We start from the raw sequence: 25,017 nt of genomic DNA on the forward strand, positions 1-25,017 counted from the left end.
AACTTCACAATTCTGGCATCCATTGAACTTGTGAGTGTTTAGATAGTTTCTGCTTGAATTTCTTTGCAGGATGTCAGAATATCATCCCAGAGCTTCTATTTTGATGTCAAATGCCCCTGCCCTCATGGATCTTTTGCTTGAGGATACCCCAAAGGTTCTCAATAGGGTTGAGATGATGCATTGTCAGCATGAAGATAATTTTGCCATGGATGGCATGAATCTTTTTACCATAGAAAAAAGTGGTCAGTCAGAAACTATATATTTTGCCGAGGTCATTTTCACACCATCGGGGACCCTAAAGGGGTCTACCTGCTCTCTGTGCATGATTCCGGCCCAAAACATGACCCAGCCACCTCCTTGCTGATGTCGTAGCCTTGTTGGGACATGGTGGCCATCCACCAACCATCCAATACTCCATCCATCTGGACCATACATGGTTGCACGGCATTCATCAGTAAACAAGACTGTTTAAAATGAGCCTTCATATATGTCTGAGGCCACTGCAACCGTTTCTGCTTGTGAGCACTGTTTAGGGGCAGCCAAATGGTAGGTTTATGCACAACTACAAGCCTCTATAGGATCCTACACCTTGAGGATCATGGGTTTCCAGAGGCACCAGCAGCTTCAAATACTTGAAGACACAAAATGTAACAACCCTGTTGGCATCACTGCATGGCCTTCCACCCCACCTGCCTATTACATCTACTCACTCACCCTGTGCCATGCTGTGAGATCTGTCTGCTGCTGGCTCCATGCCATATGCTCCATGGCCGCTTACTCTGTGTAGACTTCCTGGCTGTGTGCATAGGGGGGCGGTGCCAGCAACTCCGGATTCTTATTGAGACTGTGTGCACCTCCCTAAGATGCTCCTGGCCAATAGCCTTGAGGCCTCTGATACTTAAGGCATCCTCACCCATTGGAGGATGCCTGAGCAAACTATTTCCCACAGTTAGCACTTGCTACTGAGCTGCCAGGTCATGTCTGTTTCCTGTCTCAGAGGGCTGCAATTAGCAGGCCTTCATCTGTGTTCTGTTTGTGTATCCGTGTCTGTTTCTGTCTGAACTCTGGTCTATGTCCGTTCCTGTTCCTCCTTTGTCATTAGTCATTTCCCACTCTGCTGTGTGTACCTCCGCCTTATCTTTCTGCTCTGTTCGCCACTGTCTGTGGTTCTGCTTCTCTGTGCCCTGTTCTGCCACAACCTGTGGTTCTGTGTCTCTCCGCTTTGCTCTCTGCGGCTTTGCTCTCAGCTCTGCTCTCAGCTCTGCTCTCTGTAACTTTGCTCTGCACTCTGACCTTGCTCTGCACTCTGTGGCTTTGCTCTGCGGCTCCACTCAGCTCTTGCTCTGCTCCTTGCGGTTCTACCTGGCTCTGCCTCCTGCATTTCTGCACATGGCTAATTCACCTTCTCTGCTCTTAGCTCCGCCTTCACCTTTTCTGCTCTTAGCTCCGCCTTCACCTTTTCTGCTCTTAGCTCCGCCTTCACCTTTTCTGCTCTTAGCTCCGCCTTCACCTTTTCTGCTCTTAGCTCCGCCTTCACCTTTTCTGCTCTTAGCTCCGCCTTCACCTTTTCTGCTCTTAGCTCCGCCTTCACCTTCTCTGCTCTTAGCTCCGCCTTCACCTTCTCTGCTCTTAGCTCCGCCTTTTCCTTCTCTGCTCTTGCTCCACCTCCTGTGGTTCTGCTTTGCATCCGCTCTTGCTCTACCTCTGCTCAGCAACTTGCCGTACAGGTCTCTACCTGTCTGTTTATATTTACCAGTCTGAACAGGTTCCTACCTGTTTCCAAACACCCGCCTGTATACCAGTTCCTACCAGAGTATCAGCCCTGTCCGCCTGTCTGCCTGTACCAGCTGCGCCTGCCTGTCTGCCAGAGTGCCAGCCGTGCCTGCCTGCCTGTATCTCCGTCAAAACAGTCTGCCCGTCAGGGTCTCTGCCATACCCGTCCGTCAGCCAGTGTCACAGCCGTGCCTGCCTACCTGTGTCTTGTCCCCGGTGGGATCAGCTTCCACAGTCCGACTCCACCCTGGGGTGGTACCTGGAAGCTTCCTATTGCACAAATCTGACCTCACCATCAGAGGCTCCAGCGAACACCTAGGAAGCTACTTAGTTACGCCCCTTCCAGGGAAGTTTGGTCTGTGGTCAAGTGGGGCCACACCCCCAGACGCCCGCGCCAACCAGTCTCGGCGCGAGCTTTACACAAAAGAGCACAGTGAGGTCAAAAATACTCTGTTGTAAAAAAAAAAATCACAGTAATAAGCAAGTGCTAGTCAAAAGATGGAAAAAAAAAGGGTATTTAGTTGATACGTTTTTTTGCCAAAAAATGTATACTAAGCTGCTCCACCAATCGTCAAGGTATACCCATATAGAGCAGTCCTACCTAATGTATATAATCCCTATCTGATGTATTTAAAAACCTGATCATCTGTATAGTACCTGTATAAGCAGGATTCAGAGAGGGAATTTTCATGTGGACATGCTGGATGGAACAGCTTTGATGCAAATGACCCATACGGAGTGGTGGACTCCCTAGTCTTGTAGAAACAAGAGAACAATTACAGAACCAGAAACACATGGGCTACTTGCACAATGAACAAGTCTGTAGGAACCTGTTCACACACCACCAAGAAACTTGAAGACACAAGAGAGCACAGTGAGGTCAAAAATACTTCAAATACTTGTCTGCTGCTTTATAATGGTATTTTAGCAACTCCTCCCTTAATCTGATGAATTTGTCTGGCAGAAACCTTCCTTACTATGCCTTTATCTGCACAAACCCATCTGTATCAGCCACAAATCTCTTCACAGTACGGATCATCGGATCATGCTTAAGCTTTCGTGAAATATATAATGTTTTCATACCTTGTACAAGGCATTGTACTCTGACGCTTTTCAGCATCAGAGACATCTTTTTTCCTTCCCTTATTGCTTGAAACCTGGGACTGCTTAATAATGTGGACCGTCCTTCTTAGGCTTTATTTACAAGTTGCGTTTTTGCAGTGTTTTTTTTTTTTTTATACCAAGTTTAAGCTGCTTCCAAAAAGCAGGTTATGCTGAGTGTTTGTTGCATTTTTGGCAGGGTACATTTCTCTCTTATGCATGCTGATAAAGTTTAATGCATAAAAAATAATCTGACTCCACTTCATCAGGTTTTGGCACCAGAAACGCAGCAAAACCTGATACCATCGTTTTTGCACCACCCATTGCTTTCAGTGTGTGAAAAGCAAAGCAAAAACGCTGAGTTTAGTGACATGCTACATTTTGCAAAAACCAAGCTCTTTGACAAAACAGTCAAGGGAAAAAAAAATCCCAAGGTGTGTGCAAGAGATTTCTGAAATCTCATAGACTTTGGTGGTACTGTGAAACGCAGCTGAAAATTAGCATAAAAAAAGCTTTAAGTAGTAGTCCTTTAATTGGGCTCACCTGGGAAATTAATTATCACTGATTTCAGGTATCCAAAGACCCCGGGACCCCATACAAAAATACATCTTTCTGACTCTTAAATCCAATTTGCATAATAACTTGGAACGCTGTGTATTGGTCACTAGTAAAGGAGCCAGGCTGCAGGTGATACCTGTTCAGTCTCCTACATCTCCAGGTTTTATAGTTGCACTAAAGCCTACTCCACCTCCGTTACATTTACACAATGATTTTCCTCTCTTTTCAGCGTCGATGCAACAAATGTTGGAAGAAAGTTACAAGAACAAACTGCTGCAGATGACGTACGAATCTCGGCGCCAAGAGATGGTTTATCAGACCTGCTCCAGGTAAGATGGAAAAATCCACCACTGACGGGAATGACGCATGAGAGCAGTCAATGATTGCGCGGGGGCTCGTCATATGTCACCTAATAACTTGCACGCTCTCGGCATTTGGTAATGATTACCCCCGCATGTTAGAGATCAGTGATAAACCATTAATCATTTCCTATATGAGACCACCGCGGCTGCGGGGATTGGAACAGTCGGTGATAGGTGATCTGCACAAATATTTACGGTTACCGAATTTAAAGGGACAGCTTAAAAAAATAGCTGTCTGTACAGGATATCTTATGTATAGCCCATCAGCCAAATCCTGATCCTTGACAGGAGGTCCATTGAGACCCCCAAATACTCCCCTTGATCCCACCCTCGTGATTGATGTAATTTTGGCTTGCAGACCCCCACCAGTGGGGATGATTAAAGGGATACTCTTGATAAAACCAGCACACTGCATTATAAGTCACAGCCATTCTAGGTGGTGTCCTTTAAATCTCGGTCACCCCCACCCCCCTTTTAGCCCTGTATTATAACTCCCAATGTTCCCTTTTCTCAGCTTGGCCGAAATGGATCATAAGATTCAGCAGATTCAGACGTGGCAGCAGCTGGATCAGAATAAAGCCATCAGCCAGATCCTGCAGGAGGTACGGACGTCACCCCATATGAGCCGCTGCTTGGCCATTGCACAGGGTGGGGCGCAAATAACCATTCTTTACACTCTCTTTTCCAGTCTGAAATCCAGAAGGCAGCCTTCGAGACCCTGCAGCTCAAGAAGGATCTGATGCATCGGCAAATACGAGAACAGGTATGTGAGATGAAGATGTATTATATAGTGTGGGGCGGCCATTTGTGGGGGAGAAGACACAGCATTCAGTCTATGTAATTTAACTGGATGCTGGCGCAGCCCCGAAATTGACTCTGACCAGTTGAAAAAGTGATAATACAATATTTAGTGCACCCCCCACATTTAGGATACGGGGGTGAGGCAGCACCCTGACCCCAGACCAGACTTTACCATACCATGGTGACTTTCACGAGTGCCTGTTCTGGAGTTGCAGTGTCACAACAAGCCATAGACTTTATATTTCAGTCCCTCACCATTTCCAAGATCTCTGCTTGCTGTCACTACCTGAGAACATTCATGCTTGCATCTACAGGCTCAAAATCCTGGCAGATCTAATTGTATTCACAGCATAGTATTGCTACAATAGTGTCCTATCGGGATAACTTCTCTAAACTCTTGGCTGATGCATTGTAGCAGGAATCCAGATGAGAGATTCTTGCCAGACAGCTAAGGATTGTTGAGATTGTAACAAATCCTCTTCTGTGTGAATGTTATAAAGGATGGGTATTCAGGATGTAGATGGAAAAGGGATTATTACCAACCATTGACTTCAAGCAGAGATTTTGAAAATGGTGAGTCAGGGAAAGATGAAATATATTAGATGAAGTATATTCTGATACTTTGATACTGGTGGGATATCCTGAGGATAGGTCTTCAGATTGCTGGGGAGCTGACTCCGGTCACCTCTACCATCAGCTTAGCTGTCCTGTTCACTTACATGGGACTGTCTTGCAGTACCAAGCACTGCCACCAACAAAGCTGTGCCTGGTAAACAAAGGGGCACACAACCTGCATGTCAGATCCCCACCAGTCTGATAGAGATTTGGCTTTCCGGATTGTCCCAAAAAATACAAAAAAAAAATAGCTTTAGCCAGTCATGCCAATGTGTTGCCTAAGGTTAACCCTTTGACCCGTGGATTTATTTATCTGATGCGCTCCTCCCTTTCATTGCCAACATTGTAGCATATTGTGTTGCTCTCTTCCTCCGCCTGGCTTTGCTATTTTTTCTTTCTTATTTTACTCTTGCGCCACATCCGTGATAAGAAAAATGGAGAGAATCTGCACAGAGTAAGTGGGAGGGTAGTAGTCGTGCCAGCTGTAGACACAAGATACGAGCCTGCTAAAGATTGGCGACCACTGGACATGCCCGTCCGTGGAGGGAGATATGCCGCTAATGGTCGCCAGCACTGCCGCTTATCTCCACTAAGCAGAACATTTGACGTTCCAAATCGCTGCTTCTTGCTCTTTGCGGAGGTTTATACAACTTTCCCTATTTTTTATGATGTCGTTGAGATCCGCAGCAAATTTCAGGACTTTTATCACTTTGTATTTCAATCTTTCACCATTTTTAATATCTCTGAATCCTGTCAGTATACAGGAACATTCCTGTTTACATCCAGAGACTGAAAACCAAACTAGACCAAACACTTTTGGCATTTGAATGTTTGCTACAATTTCATTCAGTCTGGTATGTTTTTTTTTTTTTTTCCAGTACTGATAGTTTTGTTACAAAGTATCAGGACAGGGAGAGAGATGTGTGCAGTTATTCTGCTTTAGGCTACTTTCACACTAGCGTCGGAATCTCCCCGTCGCAATGTGTCGGGCAGAGATTCCGATGCTAGCGTTTAACGCACTGCACAACGGAGGCAGCGGATGCATTTCTCCAGCGCATCCGCTGCCCCATTGTGAGGTGCGGGGAGGTGGGGGCGAAGTTCCGGCCGCGCATGCGCGGTCGGAAAAAGCGGTCCGTCAGGAGCAAAAAACGTTACATGTAGCGTTTTTTGCTCCCGGCGGTCCGCCAAAGCACGACGCATCTGTCGCACGATGGATGCGACGTGTGGCAATCCGTCGCAATGCGTCGTCAATACAAGTCAATGGGGAAAAAACGCATCCTGCAAGCACTTTTGCAGGATGCGTTTTTTCTGCAAAACGACGCATTGTGACGGATTGCAGTTAACGCTAGTGTGAAATTAGCCTTAGCTGGCTGATGCGGGTACACTTGTAGCAAACCCTCAGCTGTGAGATCTACAAAGGTGTAGAGTACAAATAAAATTAAGAAAGTTGATGGTTAGGAGGGGAATGTCCACTGGGACCCCCACCGCTCCTGAATGAAGGGACTTCAGCTCTGATGCAGGATCATAAAGTGGTGGCATATCCTAGCAATAACAGATGGGAATGCCCCTTTAAGTGATTGCTTACCTAGAATCGTGTACATTTGCCACGTTTGCAGGTAGTCATAGTCGTCCGATGCATGCATTGCGACACCGAACCTTCTGCACCCATGGGGGTTCACCCTTATGCTGCGCAGAGGTCACCCCCAACCCCATCCTCCCCCTAGGCTTTGCTTCGTAAGCACGATCCTGTTCACCCGAACCCTGCTGTCTCATCTTCTGTTTAGATTTTATTAATAGAGGCTGAGTTAATGCAGCTGACTCAGCTGGAGGTAAAGAGGCAAGAACTGGAAACGGAGGAACTCCAGGTATGTGCTCACCCCCAGGGATCTTACAAATACAAAAATCCCCCCGGAAGCTTCTTTTTATATTTTCTTTCTTTTCCAAACCTCAGCAGCATGAGCTGATCGGGTGGCGGGGATAGGGAATTTTACAATCATTGTTATAATGTTGCCCCCCAATTGGGACAGGCCGCCGCTGGTATATTAATACACGGCAGTGGCAGCCATTACTCCCGAGGCATGAGGTAACCAGTGCTTCATCTCACTGATTTACGTGATGACTACTGCCATGTGGCGTCCCGTCTTGTGTCTAGTCTTGCTAAGATTCTTTTTGGTCTTGAGTCTGTCCTGTCCGTTTGTCAGTCTTGTCCAGGATTCTCCTCGTCACTAACACTTTTCGGTCATGTGTCTCGTCTGTTTGTGGGCAGAGCATTCAATAATTAGCACCAGGAAAAGTTTTACAAATTTTTCTCCACCTGAAAGTAATGCAATTATACTGACAACAGTGAAAATGTACGGCCGGTAGTCAGGTAATCGGTGCTCCACTCCTCATTTATGGTGTCGCTGAGTAAACTGTGTACATACATTACTGATCCTGTAGTAATCCTGAGTTACATCCTGTATTATACCCCAGAGCTGCGCTCACCATTCTGCTGGTGCAGTCACTGTGTACATGCATTACATTACTGATCCTATAGTGATCCTGAGTTATATCCTGTATTATACCCCAGAGCTGCCCTCACTATTCTGCTGGTGCAGTCACTGTGTACATACTTTACATTACTCATGCTGTACTGATCCTGAGTTACATCCTGTATTATGCTGCAGAGCTGCGCTCACTGTTCTGCTGGCGCAGTCACTGTGTACATACAATACTTATCCTGTACTGATCCTGAGTTACATCCTGTATTATACTCCAGAGCTGCACTCACTATTCTGCTGGTGCAGTCACTGTGTACATACATTACATTACTCATCCTGTACTGATCCTGAGTTACATCCTGTAGTAAACCCCAGAGCTGCGCTCACTATGTACATATATCCTGTAATAATGCAGTGAGACAGCCGCTGAATTGCTTTAGGATAAGGAGATTTTTGTGTACTCACCGTAAAATCTTTTTCTCCAAGCCAATCATTAGGGGAAACAGGACCATGGGTGTTATGCTGCTTGCTACTAGAAGGACACTAAGTAAACAGAAAGAATTAACTCCTCTGCAGTATGCACCCCTTGAATGGCCAGTAACGACCCAGTTCGTTAGTAAAGCAGTAGGAGTATAAGAAAAACCAAGACAAGTAAACTATGTAAAAAACAGAGGAACAAACCACAACAACAACCAGCCAATAGGCTAACAGGGTGGGTGCTGTGTCCCCCAATGATTGGCTCGGAGAAAAAGATTTTACGGTGAGTACACAAAAATCTCCTTTTGTCCAACACCTCATTGGGGGACACAGGACCTTGGGACTTCCTAAAGCTGTCCCTGGGTGGAGAGCAATTGCGCTGCTAAAACCCCATGTACCATTGGCTTACTGAGGTACCGCTGTCTGCAGAATGCGCCTGCGAAGGGCAACGTCTGCCCAAGCCTGGGTATGAACTTGATAGTGCTTCATGAAGGTATGCAGACTGGACCAAGTCGCAGCTTTACAAAGCTGTTGTGCTGAAGCCTGATGCCGAATGGCCCAAGAAGCACCAACCGACCGAGTCGAATGCGCGGTAGGATTCCTGAATAGTGGAGCGAATCCACTTTGCTAGAGTGGCCTTTGAGGTAGGTAGACCTTTCCTATGTCTCTCCGGAAGCACGAACAGGACATCCGACTTACGGAAAGAGAGCCGTGCGAGATATGTACCGCCAAAGAGCTCTAACCACATCCAGAGTATGGAGAGCTTTCTCGATACGATGGGTTGGTGCTGGACAGAATGACGGCAAGACAATGTCCTCATTTAGATGAAAGGAGGAGACGACTTTAGATAGGAAAGAGGGAGAGGTTCTCAAAACTACCTTGTCTGGGTGAAAAATCAGAAAAGGGGGTCGGCAAGAGAGGGCCGTCAACTCAGAAACTCTCCTGATTGACGTAATCGCCACGAGAAAGACCACCTTTTATGAAAGGAGGGTGAGAGAGATGTCCTGCAAAGGTTCGAAAGGGGCCTCCTGAAGAACTCCGAGAACCAAGTTAAGATCCCATGAAGCCAAAGGCATTCTATAGGGAGGGACCACCCGGGAGACTCCTTGGATGAAAATCTTAACCGGCAGTCTGGAAGCGATCTTTCGTTGGAATAGAACAGGCATTGAGGACACTTGTCCCTTGAGCGAGCCAAGGGCAAGGCCTGACTCTAAACCTGATTGGAGAAACTCCAGAATGGACGGACTGGAAAACACCAGAGGAGAACGTCCATGGGCATTGCACCATGAAAAGAAGATGTGCCAGGTGCAATGATAAATGCGCATGGATACGGGTTTCCTAGCGCGAATCATGGTAGAAGAAACCCCTGGAGAGAATCCGGCTTGGGCTAAAATCGAGGATTCAATGGCCATGCTGTCAAAGATAGGACCCCGGAGTTCGGGTGGCAAATCGGACCCTGTGAGAGAGGAACCATGCGATCTGGAAGCCGCCAGGGGACGTCTGCGACCATTTGGACTAGTTCCGTGTACCATGCTCAGCGCGGCCAGTCCGGCACGACGAGGACCACCGGTCTCCCCTCTGCCCTGATCTTCTTGATGACTCTCGGGAGCAGAGGAAGAGGCGGAAATATGTATGGCAGCTGGAACCGATGCCACGACAGGACCAGAGCATTTGCCCCGATGGCGCAAGGATCGCGGAATCGAGCAATGAACTGGGGAACCTGGTTGTTGAGCCTCGAGGCCATGAGATCCACATCCGGCGTCTCCCAGCGAAGACAAATCTGCTGGAAGACTTCCGGATGGAGGGACCACTTGCCCGAGACAAGACCTTGGCGACTGAGGAAGTCCGCTTCCCAATTCCCCACACCTGGTATGTGGATCGCCGAGATGAGCGAGTGATTGGTCTCGGCCCAGCGCAGGATGTGGGAGACTTCGAGCATGGCTGCCCTGCTGCGGGTTCCCCCTTGCCAGTTGATATACGCCACGGCTGTGGCGTTGTCGGATTGGATTCTCATGGGATGGTCTGCGAGAAGGTGGTGAAAATTGCGTAAGGCAAGTGTGATCGCTCGAATCTCCAAGATATTGATTGGAAGACGTGACTCTCTTGTGGACCAACGACCCTGTGCCGTGTGGTAATTGAAAACTGCACCCCAGCCCAAAAGGCTTGCACCGGTGGTCCAACACTAACCAGCACACTGGGAGAAAGGACTTCCCTTGGTTCAGGGAAGACTGTAGTGGGCACCACCTGAGGGTCTGCCTGACAGGACAGGCGAAAACGACGGTCGAGGGAAAACGGACTCCTGTCCCAGGCTAACAGCAGTGCCTGTTGCAGGGGACGGAGATGGAACTGCGCAAACTGAACGGCTTCCATCGCTGCAAACATTTTCCCGAGGATGCGCATCGCGAAGCGAATGGATTGAGGGACTGGGTGGGAGAGCTTGCGCACTCCCTGTTGTAAGAACAAGACCTTCTCTGGAGGGAGAATGACTAACCCGCGGCAAGAGTCCAAAATCATGCCCAGGAAGCAGATTTGCTGAGCCGGCACTGGAGATGATTTCTCGAAGTTGATTTTCCAACCCAGGCGAGAAAGAGAATCCACGGTGATACTTAGACTCCTCGCAGGCAGAATGGGACGGACCATTGATTAATAGGTCGTCCAGATATGGAAGAACTACCACTCTCCGAGCGTGAAGAATGGCCATGACAGCCGCCATGACCTTCGTGAAGACTCTGGGGCGGTGGCGAGTCCGAAGGGCAAGGCCACAAACTAGAAGTGTTCTTCTTGGATTGCGAAGAGCAGGAACTGCTGATGAGAGGGAAAAATTGGAATATTTAGATAAGCATCCTTGATGTCTATGGATGCAAGGAACTCTCCTTTTTCCAGGGACACGTCAACGGAACGGAGTGAGTCCATCCTGAACTGTCGGACCCGTACGAACTTGTTTAGCAGTTTGAGGTCCAGTATGGGCCGTAGAGTCCCGTCCTTCTTTGGGACCACGAATAGGTTGGAGTAAAACCCCTTGAACCTTTGGTCTCGAGGGATCGGAACGATGACACCGTCCCTTTTGAAGCACCTGTGTGGCCTGAAGATGTGACGCCCTTGATTTGGGGGGAGAAGACTGGAAGAAGCGCGGAGGGGGTATGGAAGAAAACAACTTGATTTTGTGTCCGGAAGACACGAGCTCTCTGACCCACTCGTCGTGAACGACCGAGAGCCAATTTTGACGGAACGAAAGAAGACGTCCGCCTACTTTGTCGGTGTCCGCCGGACATGTCAACGAGTCATTGTGTAGAAGGTTTAAGAGATGCGGATGCCTTAGGGCCAGAAGGTCTCGGTCTGGGTTTCCAGGAACGGTTAGGTCTGTATGAGACCTGGGGATTTCTGTTTTCCTGCCGTCCTGAACCAGGGGAAGAGGAGGACCAACTGGAGCTGTTACGAAAGGACCGGAATCGAAACTGTTGTTGATTCCGAAAAGGCCGGGCAGGTTTTTGCTGGGGAAGAAATTTACTCTTCCCTCCGGTAGCGTCAGAAATGATTTGGTCTAGTTTCTCCCCAAATAAATGGCCAGCTTGGTAAGGTAAAGAAGTCAGTGACTTTTTAGAAGCAGAATCTGCTCACCAATCACGGAGCCATAAGGCCCTCCTGATGGACATTGCGTTTGCAGCCGCTTGCGCTGCGCAATTAGCCTCATCTATGGAAGCGTTAACTACGAAATCTCTGGCCTGAGCTATCTGGTTAGCTAGTCTGGCTGCCTCTGGGGGAAGATTACTGTCGTGGACAGTAGAGGTTAACACCTCTGCCCAGGCAACCATTACCTTAGCCACCCAGGTAGCAGCAAACGATGGAAGGAGAGCTGCTCCTGAGGCCTCAAAGACTGAGCGAGCCAGGTAGTCAATTTGACAGTCAGAAGGATTTTTGACTGATGAACCGTCAGACAGAGATAAGACTGTTTTGAATGCGAGTCGCGATACGGCAGGATCCACAGAAGGAGAGAGAAGCAACTCCTTCATCAGATCCTTGGAGAAAGGATATTTAGCTTCCATGGCTTTTTGAGCCGTAAATCGCTTCTCCGGGTGTTCCCTGTGTTTTTGGACAATGTCCTGAAACTCAGGGTGATTAGCAAATATCTTTTGAACGCGTTTAGTCTTTTTAAAAGACACAACGTGTTCCTGAGTGGATACCGATTCCTAGTCCACCATTAGTGTTTTGTTGACTGCCTCAATAAGGAAGTCAAGTGTCTCCTGACCGAAAGTGGAGTCTTGGGTTAAAGATTCCTCCAACTCGTATTCTGAGTCATGTACGCTGCGACCCTCGGGGGAGGGGGAGCGAGAAGATGAGCTGACAGATGCTGAAGCTCGAGCATAGACGGGAGACGAGGGAAGGGTTCTTTTTCTGGCTCCCCGAGATTCCCGTAATACGGTACGCCTGCTGTGGTCGGACGGCCCTGCACCGGCACCAGATTCCTTCGCAACCAACGGAGGTGAGTTCTGGCTTAAGGAAGACCCCCGGAAAGAGTCCAATGCCTTGACCAAGGAATCCATTGAACGTGACAAGGACACGGCCCACTCAGGAGGGTTAGGCTCTACGGGGTCGGTGGAGACATTGGAGGTGGAGGCAGAAGGCGGCTGCGCACAGGCCGGGTCACAGTTCTGGCACAAAGGGGTATTATGGGCACGTGGCAACGCAGAATTGCAAGTGGCACATGAAGTAAAAAACACAGTGTGCTTTTTATTGCCCCTTTTAGCCACCTTAGATTGAGACATAGTGTATTTCTATTCTCCAGTAAACTGCTAATAGCAGGGATATGTGCAGAGAAGGGGTTAAGCTTTTCCCTATGGAGTGGAGCAGCTTACCCACGGTCCTGTGCTGGTGTCCCAAGAGAGGGAAGTAGCGTTTTCGGCTGTATTTCCCTGCAGCAGTGGAGTCCCAAGATGGCGCTCGAGAATTGCAGGGCTCTTCTTGCTCAGAGCAAAAAGCGCCTGAGTAGTGCGTGGGGCTCCGGCGATGGGCGGGATTTTTGAATTGCAGCCTAGTCCGGCTGAAGAAGCCAGGGTCTAATTTAGTGGAGCCAGACGGCGGAGCGCGCCGGTGGCCGCACCGCCGCGCCTAATGATCGCCGCTGGCATCTATCCAGCAGTGCCTCTCCTCAGGGACCCGGACCGCACCTTCCCACGCGGCAACGTAAGGAAGAGTAGTACTCACCGAGGAGGGAGCCACCTTCAGCTCAATCGATCCTCCCTATGCCGGGGGATGGAGAGCGTCCTGATGTGTGCTTGCCGCAGGGGACTTACAGCTGTGCCTGCCGCAGGGCGCTTACGGCTACTTTGGGGACTACATGACGCCAACAGGTGAGGGCTTAATTGTGGAGGAGCCCGGGAGATGCACATAAGAGGAATACTCTATGTGCTCGCCATCTTACCAGGGGGGAGATTGGGACCGTATAGGAACCGTCGCCCTAGCGTAGATTAGGCATGCCCCAGTCGTCGCAGGAGAGGTACGGGAAGGTATACCCGCTGTGCTCGCCTGTTGATGGTTCGGGGGAGAGCGGACCCTGAAAAAAAGGAATCCGTCACCCCTTCACTCCGTTAATTAAAAAATAAAAAGTTACCACAAAAATAAAAATAAAATAAAAACCGTTGGGTCTGAGAACAGACCCAAGTGCCTCCTACAGACACCAAGCAAGAACTGGGTGGTCACTGGCCAGTCAAGGGGTGTATACTGCAGAGGAGGAGTTAATTCTTTGTGTGTACTTAGTGTCCTCCTAGTGGCTGCAGCATAACACCCAATGTCATGTGTCCCCCAATGAGGCGTAGGAGAAAGAACTTTTGTCCTGCAGTTTTAGGATTTTTGTTGCTTCTTGCGTTCACATTTTCTATATGTTCTTAGATTTGTGTTTTTTTTTGTGTTCTGCTTTAACCTTAATTTAAATTCTTAATTTACCGTAATTTGTTTTTCCTTTTCTCATCTTTTTACATTCCCTGTTTTTACTGTTTTGTGTCAATTGTAAAATAAGCCCAACTATTCTAACAAGTCTATTAATGAAACGTTTGTGCACACTTGTCATTATGGCCCATTTCTACGAAATGATTCATGTTAATGAGCGGTGTCTTCACTTTTTATCTGATACGCATTTTATAGAGCTGTTCGTGCGGATCGAGGGAACATACCAGTTATGTCTATGGTTCGCTTACTTTCTAAGTTAATTCACTTTAAAAATTAACATTTGACCTAACTGAGATCCATAGAGGGTGGCGCTATTGCATTTTCGTCTTTGGGAGAAAAAGATGCCAACTGCTGTGGGGTGAAAAGTCAGATTTTTTTCCAATTCCATTTTGGAGGACAGTTTCCCTGTATTCGGTGGTTAGTTGGAGTGATACGGGTTTTGTAGCATAAGAAAACAATGGTGTATATTTTTACCCTATAGTGTTAAACTAAGCCCAAATGCCAGCACCATAGAACGTAACTGCTGCCCCTGGCACATATCAAAAAGCCCGTAATGTAGCAGCTAGTCATGCCTTAGTGCATAAAGGAGTATGGCTCGTTTCATTAGCTTTTTTGGGTTCTTTTGCATCATTACTTCCAACCAGCAGCTCATTCCCATTCATAGATCATGCTTGCCCCATGGCTGCCACAGTAGCCCCTTCCATGAGCCACACGTGGTCCAGTGTGAATATTGTAACCTGTTGGGTTAGGGACGTGTGGGCTGATGGCATGCCATGTCCCCTATCCAGGCTCATTTGGTGTTTTTCCATTGCCCCCTGTATCTAACTGTGTTTTTGTTGCATCAGTGGGCGATTGCGGAGCAGCGTCATGCACTGAGTGATCTCCTACAGCAGCTCCTTAAGGACAAGAAACAGAGGGAAGAGGAGCTGTTGGCCGTGTTGGTGAGTTCTGCCCTTAAAGGGATAGTTTATTTTGAACAATCCCTGGGGCCACCGAAGTTTATTTGACCATAAATTCTCCAGCTACTGTAATCTCCTGCTCCATTTCCCTGCAGCGCCTCCAGAGGTGAAATGAAGTATTGCATTCCTATTAATACTAGTTGCCCCCCCCCCCTTAACAAAACGGGATTTTCTGAACATGGCATAGGTGATGAGTGTCTGATTAGTGGGGGTCTGACTGCTAAGACCCTCACTAATCACAACAATGGGGGTCCTGATCTCCCAGTTTGGAGCAGCAACCATGCACGTGACTGCCGTTCTGTTGGAAGTGTACTTGACTATCTATGTCCGTCACATAATAAATGGAGAAGCAGCATGCATGCCTCGCCATCCCAATGTGGAAGTAGGGGTATTATTTTCTAATATGGACCTCCACTTTTTTCAGATGCAAATGGACTCGAAGAGCGAAGCAAAGCTAGAGAACTATTGGTTGATCCAGTACCAGAGACTCCTGAACCAGAAACCTCTTTCGCTGAGACTCCAGGTGGGTTCCAGATCACTATTTAACACCCTTGATCATTGATCTCTTCTGAATCTCCAGTGTCTTATGTTACTTTTTTAGGAGGAAGGGCTGGAACAAGAACTGGTTGATCTCCTCAAGGAGCTTTCTGCAGAGAAGTATTTGCCTATATTTGCTCACCATAGATTTTGCCTGGAGATGCTGGAGAAGATGATGCCAGATGATCTTAGGAAGGTAATGGTGCAAGTTTAATGGTGTGGAATCCCTCATAAGTTTGCAAAGGATTTACTATGGGGACGTGTTGTGTTCTGTCACTTCAGATCGGCGTGGAGGAAGTTGGCTTGCAGATATCCATTATTGAGAAGGCAAAAGAAATTCAAGAACGCAGGAGAGGTAACTCGTGTAGTCAATGTGCAGGGGGGGGGGGGGGGGTTGTGGGCACAAGGCAGTGATCTATGGGTTTCCATAATGGGTGAAATCTGTTATGTGGAGTTCTATTACTCACAAGGCATTATAAATTACTAGATGGCAGCCCGATTCTAAAGAATCGGGAGTCTAGAATCCATATATACTTTATTTATTCAAATGTAAGAATAATACAATTAATAAATAATAGTAAGAAAGAACAAAAATAATAGGCAGTATATGGAGAAAACACCAAACAAAAGTTCAAAATTGGTGTGAAAATGTCACTGAACCACTTCACAACTAAATATATATAGTTTTGGTAAATGGTATTATCATTTTTTTGACGAAATTCGGCAGGAGCTTGAAGAGCAACGTCACTGGGCCCGCCTCCACGCAGTAGAAACTTGCTGTGAGGTAAAAATTCAAAAATCACACCAAAATGGCGGGCGGAGTGTGTCACAGTACGGCACGTTTCTGATTTGGTCGCTCGCAGCAGGCGGCAACCAATCAGACACTGGACACTGTTGACGTCACTTATCTCCGGACATTAGCTCCGGACATTAGCTCCGGACATTAGCTCCGGACATTATCTCCGCACATTAGCTCCGGACATTAGCTCCGGACAAAGCCACGGAAGTTGGCACAAATTGCAGGAAGTAGTATTCTAGGCAATTAAGCTCCGGACATTAGCTCCGGACAAAGCCACGGAAGTTGGCACAAATTGCAGGAAGTAGTATTCTAGGCAATTATATATTAGATTATCTGCATTAGGGCAAATGCTGCTGCCAGCTGTGCCTTCCCTGTAGTGTATGTATGCAGGAGCAGGAATGGACCATATTAAAGGTATTGTCCTCTACTTGGACAGCCCCTCATTAAATACTGTATCCTCCTATTTAAACTAAAAATAAGATACCTGCCATACCAGCGATGTCCGCACCAGGTCACCCAGGGATGGCATGACATTGTTATGTAACATGAGCCAATCAGCCACCGCTGACTTCTTGAAGTTCGAGCTTAGACATCCGGGGGAAGTGTGAGAACTGCAGCCAATTAGTCATTGTGATTGGCGGTAGGATGCACAAGGCAAACAATGTCATGGCGCCAACATCGCTAGTATGGTGCTGGTGTGAAAAGCGACCTGTTGTTGTTTTTATTTTAAATGAGGAAATACAACATTTAAGGAGGGGTTGCTCAAGTATAACTTGGGAGACTGTGACCTTAAAGGGACTGTCCAATACTTGTCAGGTCATATGCTGCAGGCAGGTAATGTGCACCTTCCCTTTATGTTAGAATGGAATGTGTGCACTATAGCTGCCAGTTGGGCATGCGTCCTGTCCGGCTCCTTTCTATACAACTTCATCTCTTTTTCGCCTCCTCAAGACTAAATGAGCCGTGCCGGAGGCGGAGCATGCCCGTTAAGAGTGAACCGTAGTGTCATGCTCCGCCCCCACAGTACCCGCACAGGGCAAACCATAGCAAATTAGATTTACCTACAGTGTTCCTTTTATAGGTGTGCTGAATGGCAGTGACAGGGGAGTAAGGCTGGTAGTAAAAGGGTTTGTCACAGTAAGATGATACGCTATTGCCTACTCTTCAGCTATTTGGGACCCATATCTGTAGTGTTACCAGAGTGCAGACCCACGCATTTCATTGTAGTAAGACACTCCTCTTCATGATCAGACCCCATTAACTAAGGGGATTCTCCTACACAGACAAATCCTAGTAAGGCTTTCTGTGTATTCCTGCAAACATCAGAGTCGCATGCTGGAACCATTCCAATGTATGATCTCTGGGCCTGGCACCTTCTCTGTCGACCTCATATGAATGTACATATCATTTGTTCTCCTATAAGTTGTTCTAATGTAAATCTTTTTCACAGAATCGCCCAAATCTTTGGACAAACGAAGACCTTCGGAGGTTGAACCTAGTGCCCCTGCAGCTGCCAGCCAGCCCAGCCCGAGCTCTCCCTCGCTTTCATTACCAGATGTGGCTAGCAGGCTCTCCGAGTGTGTGGTGTGCATGGAGCTAGAGGTGAGAAATATCCTGTATACAGCAGCCACAGGTGGATCTGCACATAGGGGTGGATCTGCCCAGCCAGACACAAATCCACTCATGTCTACAATCCCATCCCTGACTGCTCAGTTTTTAATTTTTGCCCTTTTGTTTTTTTCTCCTCCTCTTTTTCCAAGAGCCATATCTTTATTTGTATTCTTCTGTTAATATGGCCATAACAAGATTCTCCGGGTCAGTACAGTCACAGGGATACCAGACTTATATAGATTTTATTTTCTATTTAAGCGCAAAAAAAAAAATATCTGAATGTTATCGAAAACAATTCTGATGCCCATACCTTTTTTTTTTTTTTGTTGACGGATATGTGGGAGGGCTTATTTTTTACATGTCCAGCTGACGTTTGTATTGATACCATTTTGAGATGAATGTGGCTTTTTTTTTTTTTTTAATGGCAAAGCGGTGCCCGAAAAATGGTGAATAACGGTGATCACAAGACTGGGGACAGTAAAAACCGACCAGATTCATGTTCTCTGGGGTCTCAGCTACCCCCCAATAGCCGAGACCCTGGAGATTTTCTGAGGCTGGGGGGCGCTATGCACTTATTTCTCAGCGCTATTAAATGAGGAATAAGTCCCCTTAACTGCCGCCGTTAAAAAGCGTATCAGTGGTCGTTAAGGGTTAAAGATTAAGTGTCGTTTTAATTTCATAAAGCAATAGTACACATGAAAATAAGAAACTTTGGAATATATCATATCATAGAAATCTGTTTCTTCTCCTGGACTAATCATTCATTCTCAAAATTCTCAATTCATGTGGAAAATTTCTATTGGGGGAAGACAGATTTTGACTTTACAGAGATAGATGACGGTTATCAATGAATGGATTCTCCCCTTTACGTACAATTGTATAAGTATCCAACTGTCATCTCCCATCTCAGTGGTGTAATAATCTGCCTTCACTGAAGACACATTTTACCCATGAATGAATGATTAGTGCAGGGCAGGAAAGAAACAGATTTCTCTGATATGATAAATTACGTTTCTTATTTTCATGTGTACTATTAATGAAATGAAAATTAAAACAATGGTGACTCTTTATTAAACTTCTTGAAAGTGGTTTTGAGCACCTTGAGGGGTGCAGTTTTTAGAATGGTGTCATTTTTGGGTAATTTCTGTCATGTATGCCCCTCAAAGTCACTTCAAATGTGAGATGGTCCCTTAAAAAATTGTTTTGTAAATTTTGTTGGAAAAATAAGAAATCGCTGGTCAACTTTTAAGGCTGCCGTCACACTAGCAGTATTTGGTCAGTATTTTACATCAGTATTAGTAGCCAAAACCAGGAGTGGAACAAGTAGAGGAAAAGTATAATAGAAACATATGCATCACTTCTGTATTTATCACCCACTCCTGGTTTTGGCTACAAATACTGATGGAAAATACTGACCAAATACTGCTAGTGTGACGGCAGCCTAACCGTGATATCTTCCTAACAAAAAAAAAATTGTTTCCATAATTGTGCTGATGTAAAGTAGACATGTGGAAATGTTATTTATTGACTATTTTGTGTGATTTAACTCTGTGATTTAAAGGCATAAGAATTAAAAGTTTAAAAATTGTGATATTTTGAAAATTATCACCAAATTTTCACAAATGAATTCAAGTCAAATTGAAGATATGTTACCACTAAAGATGAGCGATTATGTTCGGTTCCCTTCTTTTCTTTATCGCCTCTCATTGGGGGACACAGGAACCATGGGTGTATGCTGCTGCCACTAGGAGGCTGACACTATGCAAATAAAAAAGTTAGCTCCTCCTCTGCAGTGTACACCCCACCGACTGGCATTATACTCTTCAGTTTAGCTTAGTGTCAGTAGGAGGTGGACATGGGTCTTTCATTAGACCCTTATCTACCTCAATGTGCGTCGTTTTTCTTTCAGGTTTCCGGATGGGATACAGGGTGAGCAGTCACACCTGTAGTCCCACATTATGGACTATGAGTACGGCGTGTACTGCCACCCCGTATCCTCATAGATCCTTCTCCAGGACCAAGATCCTAGCACACCAGCGTGCTTAGAAGTCCGGTCCTGGCTCCGTCCCCCACCCACTCGCCCAACAGAGCCTGTCGGTTGTGGAGACGAGGACGTCCATCAGCTCCCTGGACGTCTCATCCCCCTTTTAAGGTTAGTACCGGCGTGGGATGTTTGAGGTAAGTATTCCGGCGCCGCGGTTTCCCATTCCTAGATATTCCTGGGGGTCTTACTAGGGGCTCCCGTATCCCGGGTCGCTGCTTGCACGGATTCCGCAGCACGACCTGAGCTTGCAGTTCCTGACCCCCGGCTGTTCCTTCTCTTACGGACGCGGGGCCGTTATAGGCTACCACGCCGTTTACCTACCAGTGGGCACACAGGCCTTTCAGTAGGGGCCACATCTTCTCCCCGCGGCGCACTGCCTCTGCGCCGCGGTTTTCCAGGGCACACAGGCGCTGCGGCCCTGTCGGGCCGGCGCACTGCAGTTTTCTGCCGGGGGCTCACCGGCGCTGCGGCCCTGTCAGGTCGGCGCGCCGCGATTTCTGGGGCCTCTCCGGCGCTGCGGCCCTTACAGACCGGCTTCTTCCTGCGGCGCGCTGCTCTGGCGCCGCAGGGGGCTTCTCGGCTGCGGTTTTTCTAGCGGCGCAGCCCGGTAGGCTGCTGCGCCGCCTGTGCTTCTGGCGGCGCACCTTTCCGGCGCATCTTTCTGGCTCCGCGGTTACCTCCTCGGCCGCCGGCTACTACTTTAGGCCCCGGCTTCTCCCGGGGCCTACTTCCGGTTTGCGCGCTCCCTCTCTTCCGGTCTGCGGGCGGGCTTTTTTTCCCGCCCGACATATTCTGTCCTGCCCACCGGCGCCTCCGTGGCTGGCTCCGCCCACTTCCTCCAGGGATTAGTCACTCTCTGGTGTGCACTCCGCAGCAGCAGCAGCAGCACCTGCTCATCCCCGCACGTGTTTTTTTCTGTGAGCTCAGCGATCTGCGCAGAATACGGCCCCTCAGGACATTAGTTCTCAGCTGACAAGTGGGACATCTTCAGGACCGGGTCCGTGAGTAACTGCACTGCAGACTGACACCCCCCTCTGCCCACTGTCCCCTAACCACTGGCATCTTCAGGGACCTCAAAATGTCTAACTCTAAAGGAGGCCGCTCTCGTCCTCCTACTTCTTCCTCTTCTGCCTTAGTCACGTACTTTGCATGTTCGTCCTGTAACATCAAACTTCCCTCAGGTCAGCCCTCCCCGCTGTGTCAGTCTTGCAGCAACCCGATTGTTCCCACCGCCCAGGATCCCCCGGCTGTTCCGCCCGAGAGTGATCCCCCCATCCCAGGCTGGGCCGCCTCTCTGTCTCAATCAGTGGCCGATTTAACTCGGGTATCTCAAACCCTGGTGTCCGCGCTGGATCGGTTACCTCTGCAGACCCCTGCCGTGGCCAGCGGGTCGCAGGAACCGCCGCCCGAGCCCTCCTTGATAAGCCACAAAAGGTCCAGACAGGAACGTCGGTCTGAGTCCTCTTCGCGCTCCATCTCGCCACTCGGCCCTCCCCTGCGGTCGGCGTCCCCTCGACCCTCCTCCCCTGAGTCAGGCGAGGCACTCTCTGATGCGCCCTCGGAGGATATTTCGGAGCTGGATTCTAACCAAATCGCCACCATGAGGGAGATGGTCCAGAACCTCATTGTGGCAGTAAACCAATCTTGTGGCATCAAGGATCCCTCTACGGAACCCGCAGATCGGGCGGTTTCGTTTAGACGGGCCAAACCACCTTCCAAATTTTTTGCTCCTCATCCTGAATTCGAGGAAATCATGTCCAGAGAGAGAGAGAACCCCACTAGGCGATTTCAGAGGGGAAAACGCCTGGGTGTGTTATATCCCTTTTCTCCAGAACTTACCGCCAATTGGACGGCCTCTCCCTCGGTGGATCCACCTGTGTCCAGGCTGTCCACCAACACGGTGCTTCCCCTGTCCGGCGGAGCATCTCTGAAGGACTCTAACGATAGGACTATAGAATCCTTTGCGAAGTCAGCTTTTGAAGCGGCTGCAGCGGCTATTTGCCCAGCCTTTGCTTCCACTTGGGTTTCTAAATCCATCTCCAAATGGGCTAGAGAGCTCCGTCGAGGTATCCTGGACGGGGCGCCCCCCCGTGCAACTAGCGGAGCTTGCCAACCAGATTTCCCACGCCGGTGAATACCTGGTCTCTGCCTCCCTGGATGTTGCGTCTTGTGCGGCTCAGGCCTCCAGCAATGCTGTTGCCATCCGCCGCACCGTTTGGCTCAAGGCCTGGCAGGCGGACTTATCTTCTAAAAAGTCCCTCACCGGTCTGCCCTTCCAGGGCTCTCGTCTCTTTGGTTCCCAGCTGGATCAAATTATTAAGGACGCCACCGGGGGTACAAGTTCTCTTCTCCCCCAGGCTAAGCCTCGTCGCCCTCCTCCTAGACGGCAGTTTCGCCCTTTTCGGCCTTTTCGTCGCTTCGCTGCATCAAACTCCTTTTCCCAGCAGCAACAGAGGCCACAGGCACGTCAAGAGAAGAAGGCGGTGTCCTTTAGGCCTACTCCGTCCTGGCGTCCTCGCTATTCCCAGGGTAGATCCTCCAGGCCCAGGACTGGAAGATCCACCTCCGCATGACTCTTGTCAAGACTCCAGCCCAACTCCCAGATTGGGCGGCCGTCTTCTCCTTTTCAGGGACGTCTGGGTTTCAGCAGTAGAGGACGCTTGGGTCAGGGAAGTTGTATCCTCGGGATACAAGATAGAGTTCGCTTCCAGACCCCGGGATCGTTTCTTCCAATCCCGTCCTCCAAGAGATTCCGCTCTTGTTCCGGGCTTCTTCGCAGCCATCGCTTCTCTGCTCAAATCCGGGGTAATCGTTCCCGTTCCAGAAAAGGAACGGTACACAGGTTTCTATTCGAACCTCTTTGTGGTACCGAAAAAAGACGGCAAGGTTCGTCCCATTCTGGACCTCAAATTGCTGAACAGGAGAGTTCGCCTGAGACACTTCAGGATGGAATCCCTTCGTTCAGTAATTGCTTCCATGGAGGCCCAGGAATTTCTATGCGCTATAGATATCCAGGACGCCTACCTTCATGTTCCGATATTTCCCGGACACCACCGTTTCCTGCGCTTCGCAGTGCAACAAGATCATTTTCAGTTCGTCGCCCTGCCGTTCGGTCTCGCAACCGCGCCAAGGGTGTTCACGAAGATCATGGCGGCGCTGATGGCCATCTTGAGAGTCAGAGGCTTGGTCCTTTTTCCATACCTCGACGACATCCTCATCAAGGCTCCGTCCTTTGCTCAGGCCCACGAAAGCCTGTCCATTGTTCTCGACACCTTAGCCCGTTTCGGGTGGCTGGTCAACCGGAAGAAGTCCTGCCTTATTCCTTCTCAGCGCATCATCTTTCTGGGCATGCTTTTCGACACTCGTCAGAGCAGAGTCTTCCTTCCCAAAGACAAGAGATCCACTCTTTGTCGGGACATACGCTTGCTCCAGGGTCCTCGGCCTTCCTCCCTCCATTCGGCCATGAAGGTCCTGGGGAGGATGGTAGCTACATTGGAAGCGATTCCCTTCGCCCAATTTCATTCGCGATCCCTTCAGCAAGCCATTCTGTCTCAGTGGGACAGGTCTGTCTTCTCCCTGGATCGGCCGATCAGACTCTCTTCTCGGGTCAAGCGGTCCCTCAACTGGTGGCTGACGTCATCTCCCAGGGCAGGTCCTTCCTTCCAGTTCACTGGCAGGTGGTGGCAACGGACGCCAGCCTGATCGGCTGGGGTGCGGTTTTTCGCCACCTGACGGTTCAGGGCCGTTGGTCGTTGCAGGAATCAACTCTGCCAATCAATGTCCTCGAGATTCGGGCCATCTTTCTGTCCCTCCGCCACTGGGAAAGGATCCTCAGGGGCCTTCCAGTCCGGATCCAGATGGACAACGCCACGGCTGTGGCATATGTCAACCATCAGGGGGGGACCCGGAGCTCCTTGGCCCTTGCCGAGGTATCCAAGATCCTCCTTTGGGCAGAGGCAACGGTTCCGGTGATATCCGCGGTGCATATTCCCGGCGTGGACAACTGGGCCGCCGACTTCCTCAGCCGCGAGGGCCTCGCGGCAGGGGAATGGTCCTTGCATCCGGAGGTCTTCCATCAGATTTGTCTTCGATGGGGGACTCCGGATGTGGATCTCACGGCGTCTCGAATCAACAGGAAGGTTCCGCAGTTCGTCTCCAGGTCCCGCGATCCTCTCGCAGTGGGCGTCGATGCTCTGGCCATTCCTTGGTCACAGTTCGAGCTGCCCTACCTGTTCCCACCCCTTCCATTACTTCCCAAGCTGTTGAAGAAGATCAAAGCGGAAGGGGTGCCGGTCATTCAGATCGCCCCGGATTGGTCCAGGAGAGCTTGGTTCGCGGAGCTCGTCAACCTTCTCGCGGACGCTCCCTGGCGCCTTCCAGACAGGCCCGATCTGCTGTCCCAGGGTCCGATCTGCCACCCGAATTCTCGGTCGCTCAGTTTAACGGCGTGGGTGTTGAGACCGCGGTTCTAAGAGCGTCCGGCCTTTCAGACCGGGTGATTCACACCATGATTCAGGCTCGGAAGCCTTCGTCTTCCAGGATCTACTACCGCACCTGGAAGGCTTACTTCCGTTGGTGCGAGTCCAACCGCGTTCCGCCTATGGTTTTTTCCCTGCCTTCTCTTTTGGCCTTCCTTCAGGCAGGACTGGATTTGGGCCTGGCTCTTAGCTCCCTGAAGGGTCAGGTCTCTGCGCTTTCCATCCTCTTTCAGAAGACCTTGGCCTCTCGGCCACAGGTTAAGACCTTCTTTCAGGGGGTAGCCCACGCCGTCCCGCCGTACAGGGCCCCTGTGGAGGCATGGGACCTAAACCTGGTACTGGACGTTTTGAAGGTTTCTGCCTTTGAACCTCTTAGGGAGATTCCTCTATCAGTTTTATCTTGGAAGGTGGCCTTTCTTGTGGCCATCACGTCCATTCGCCGCGTTTCCGAGCTGGCGGCACTGTCTTGCCGCCCTCCG

The 25,017-nt window shown here is 49.1% G+C and overlaps 1 protein-coding gene across 4 annotated transcripts in view; it reads left to right on the forward strand.

The window, feature by feature from the left end:
* Nucleotides 1–25,017, forward strand: part of LRSAM1 (leucine rich repeat and sterile alpha motif containing 1) — a 59,799-nt gene that overhangs the window by 29,367 nt on the left and 5,415 nt on the right. For all 4 annotated transcript variants that reach the window (XM_069747697.1, XM_069747700.1, XM_069747699.1 and 1 more), the window contains exons 16-24: nt 3,662–3,761; nt 4,309–4,396; nt 4,483–4,557; nt 6,995–7,075; nt 14,956–15,051; nt 15,494–15,592; nt 15,671–15,802; nt 15,889–15,961; nt 17,856–18,007. In XM_069747697.1, coding sequence (XP_069603798.1) covers nt 3,662–3,761; nt 4,309–4,396; nt 4,483–4,557; nt 6,995–7,075; nt 14,956–15,051; nt 15,494–15,592; nt 15,671–15,802; nt 15,889–15,961; nt 17,856–18,007 — 896 coding nt within the window. The remainder of the gene's footprint in view (nt 1–3,661; nt 3,762–4,308; nt 4,397–4,482; nt 4,558–6,994; nt 7,076–14,955; nt 15,052–15,493; nt 15,593–15,670; nt 15,803–15,888; nt 15,962–17,855; nt 18,008–25,017) is intronic.

The sequence above is a fragment of the Ranitomeya imitator genome, chromosome 2, assembly GCF_032444005.1.
Source record: "Ranitomeya imitator isolate aRanImi1 chromosome 2, aRanImi1.pri, whole genome shotgun sequence".
NCBI classification, from domain to species: domain Eukaryota; kingdom Metazoa; phylum Chordata; class Amphibia; order Anura; family Dendrobatidae; genus Ranitomeya; species Ranitomeya imitator.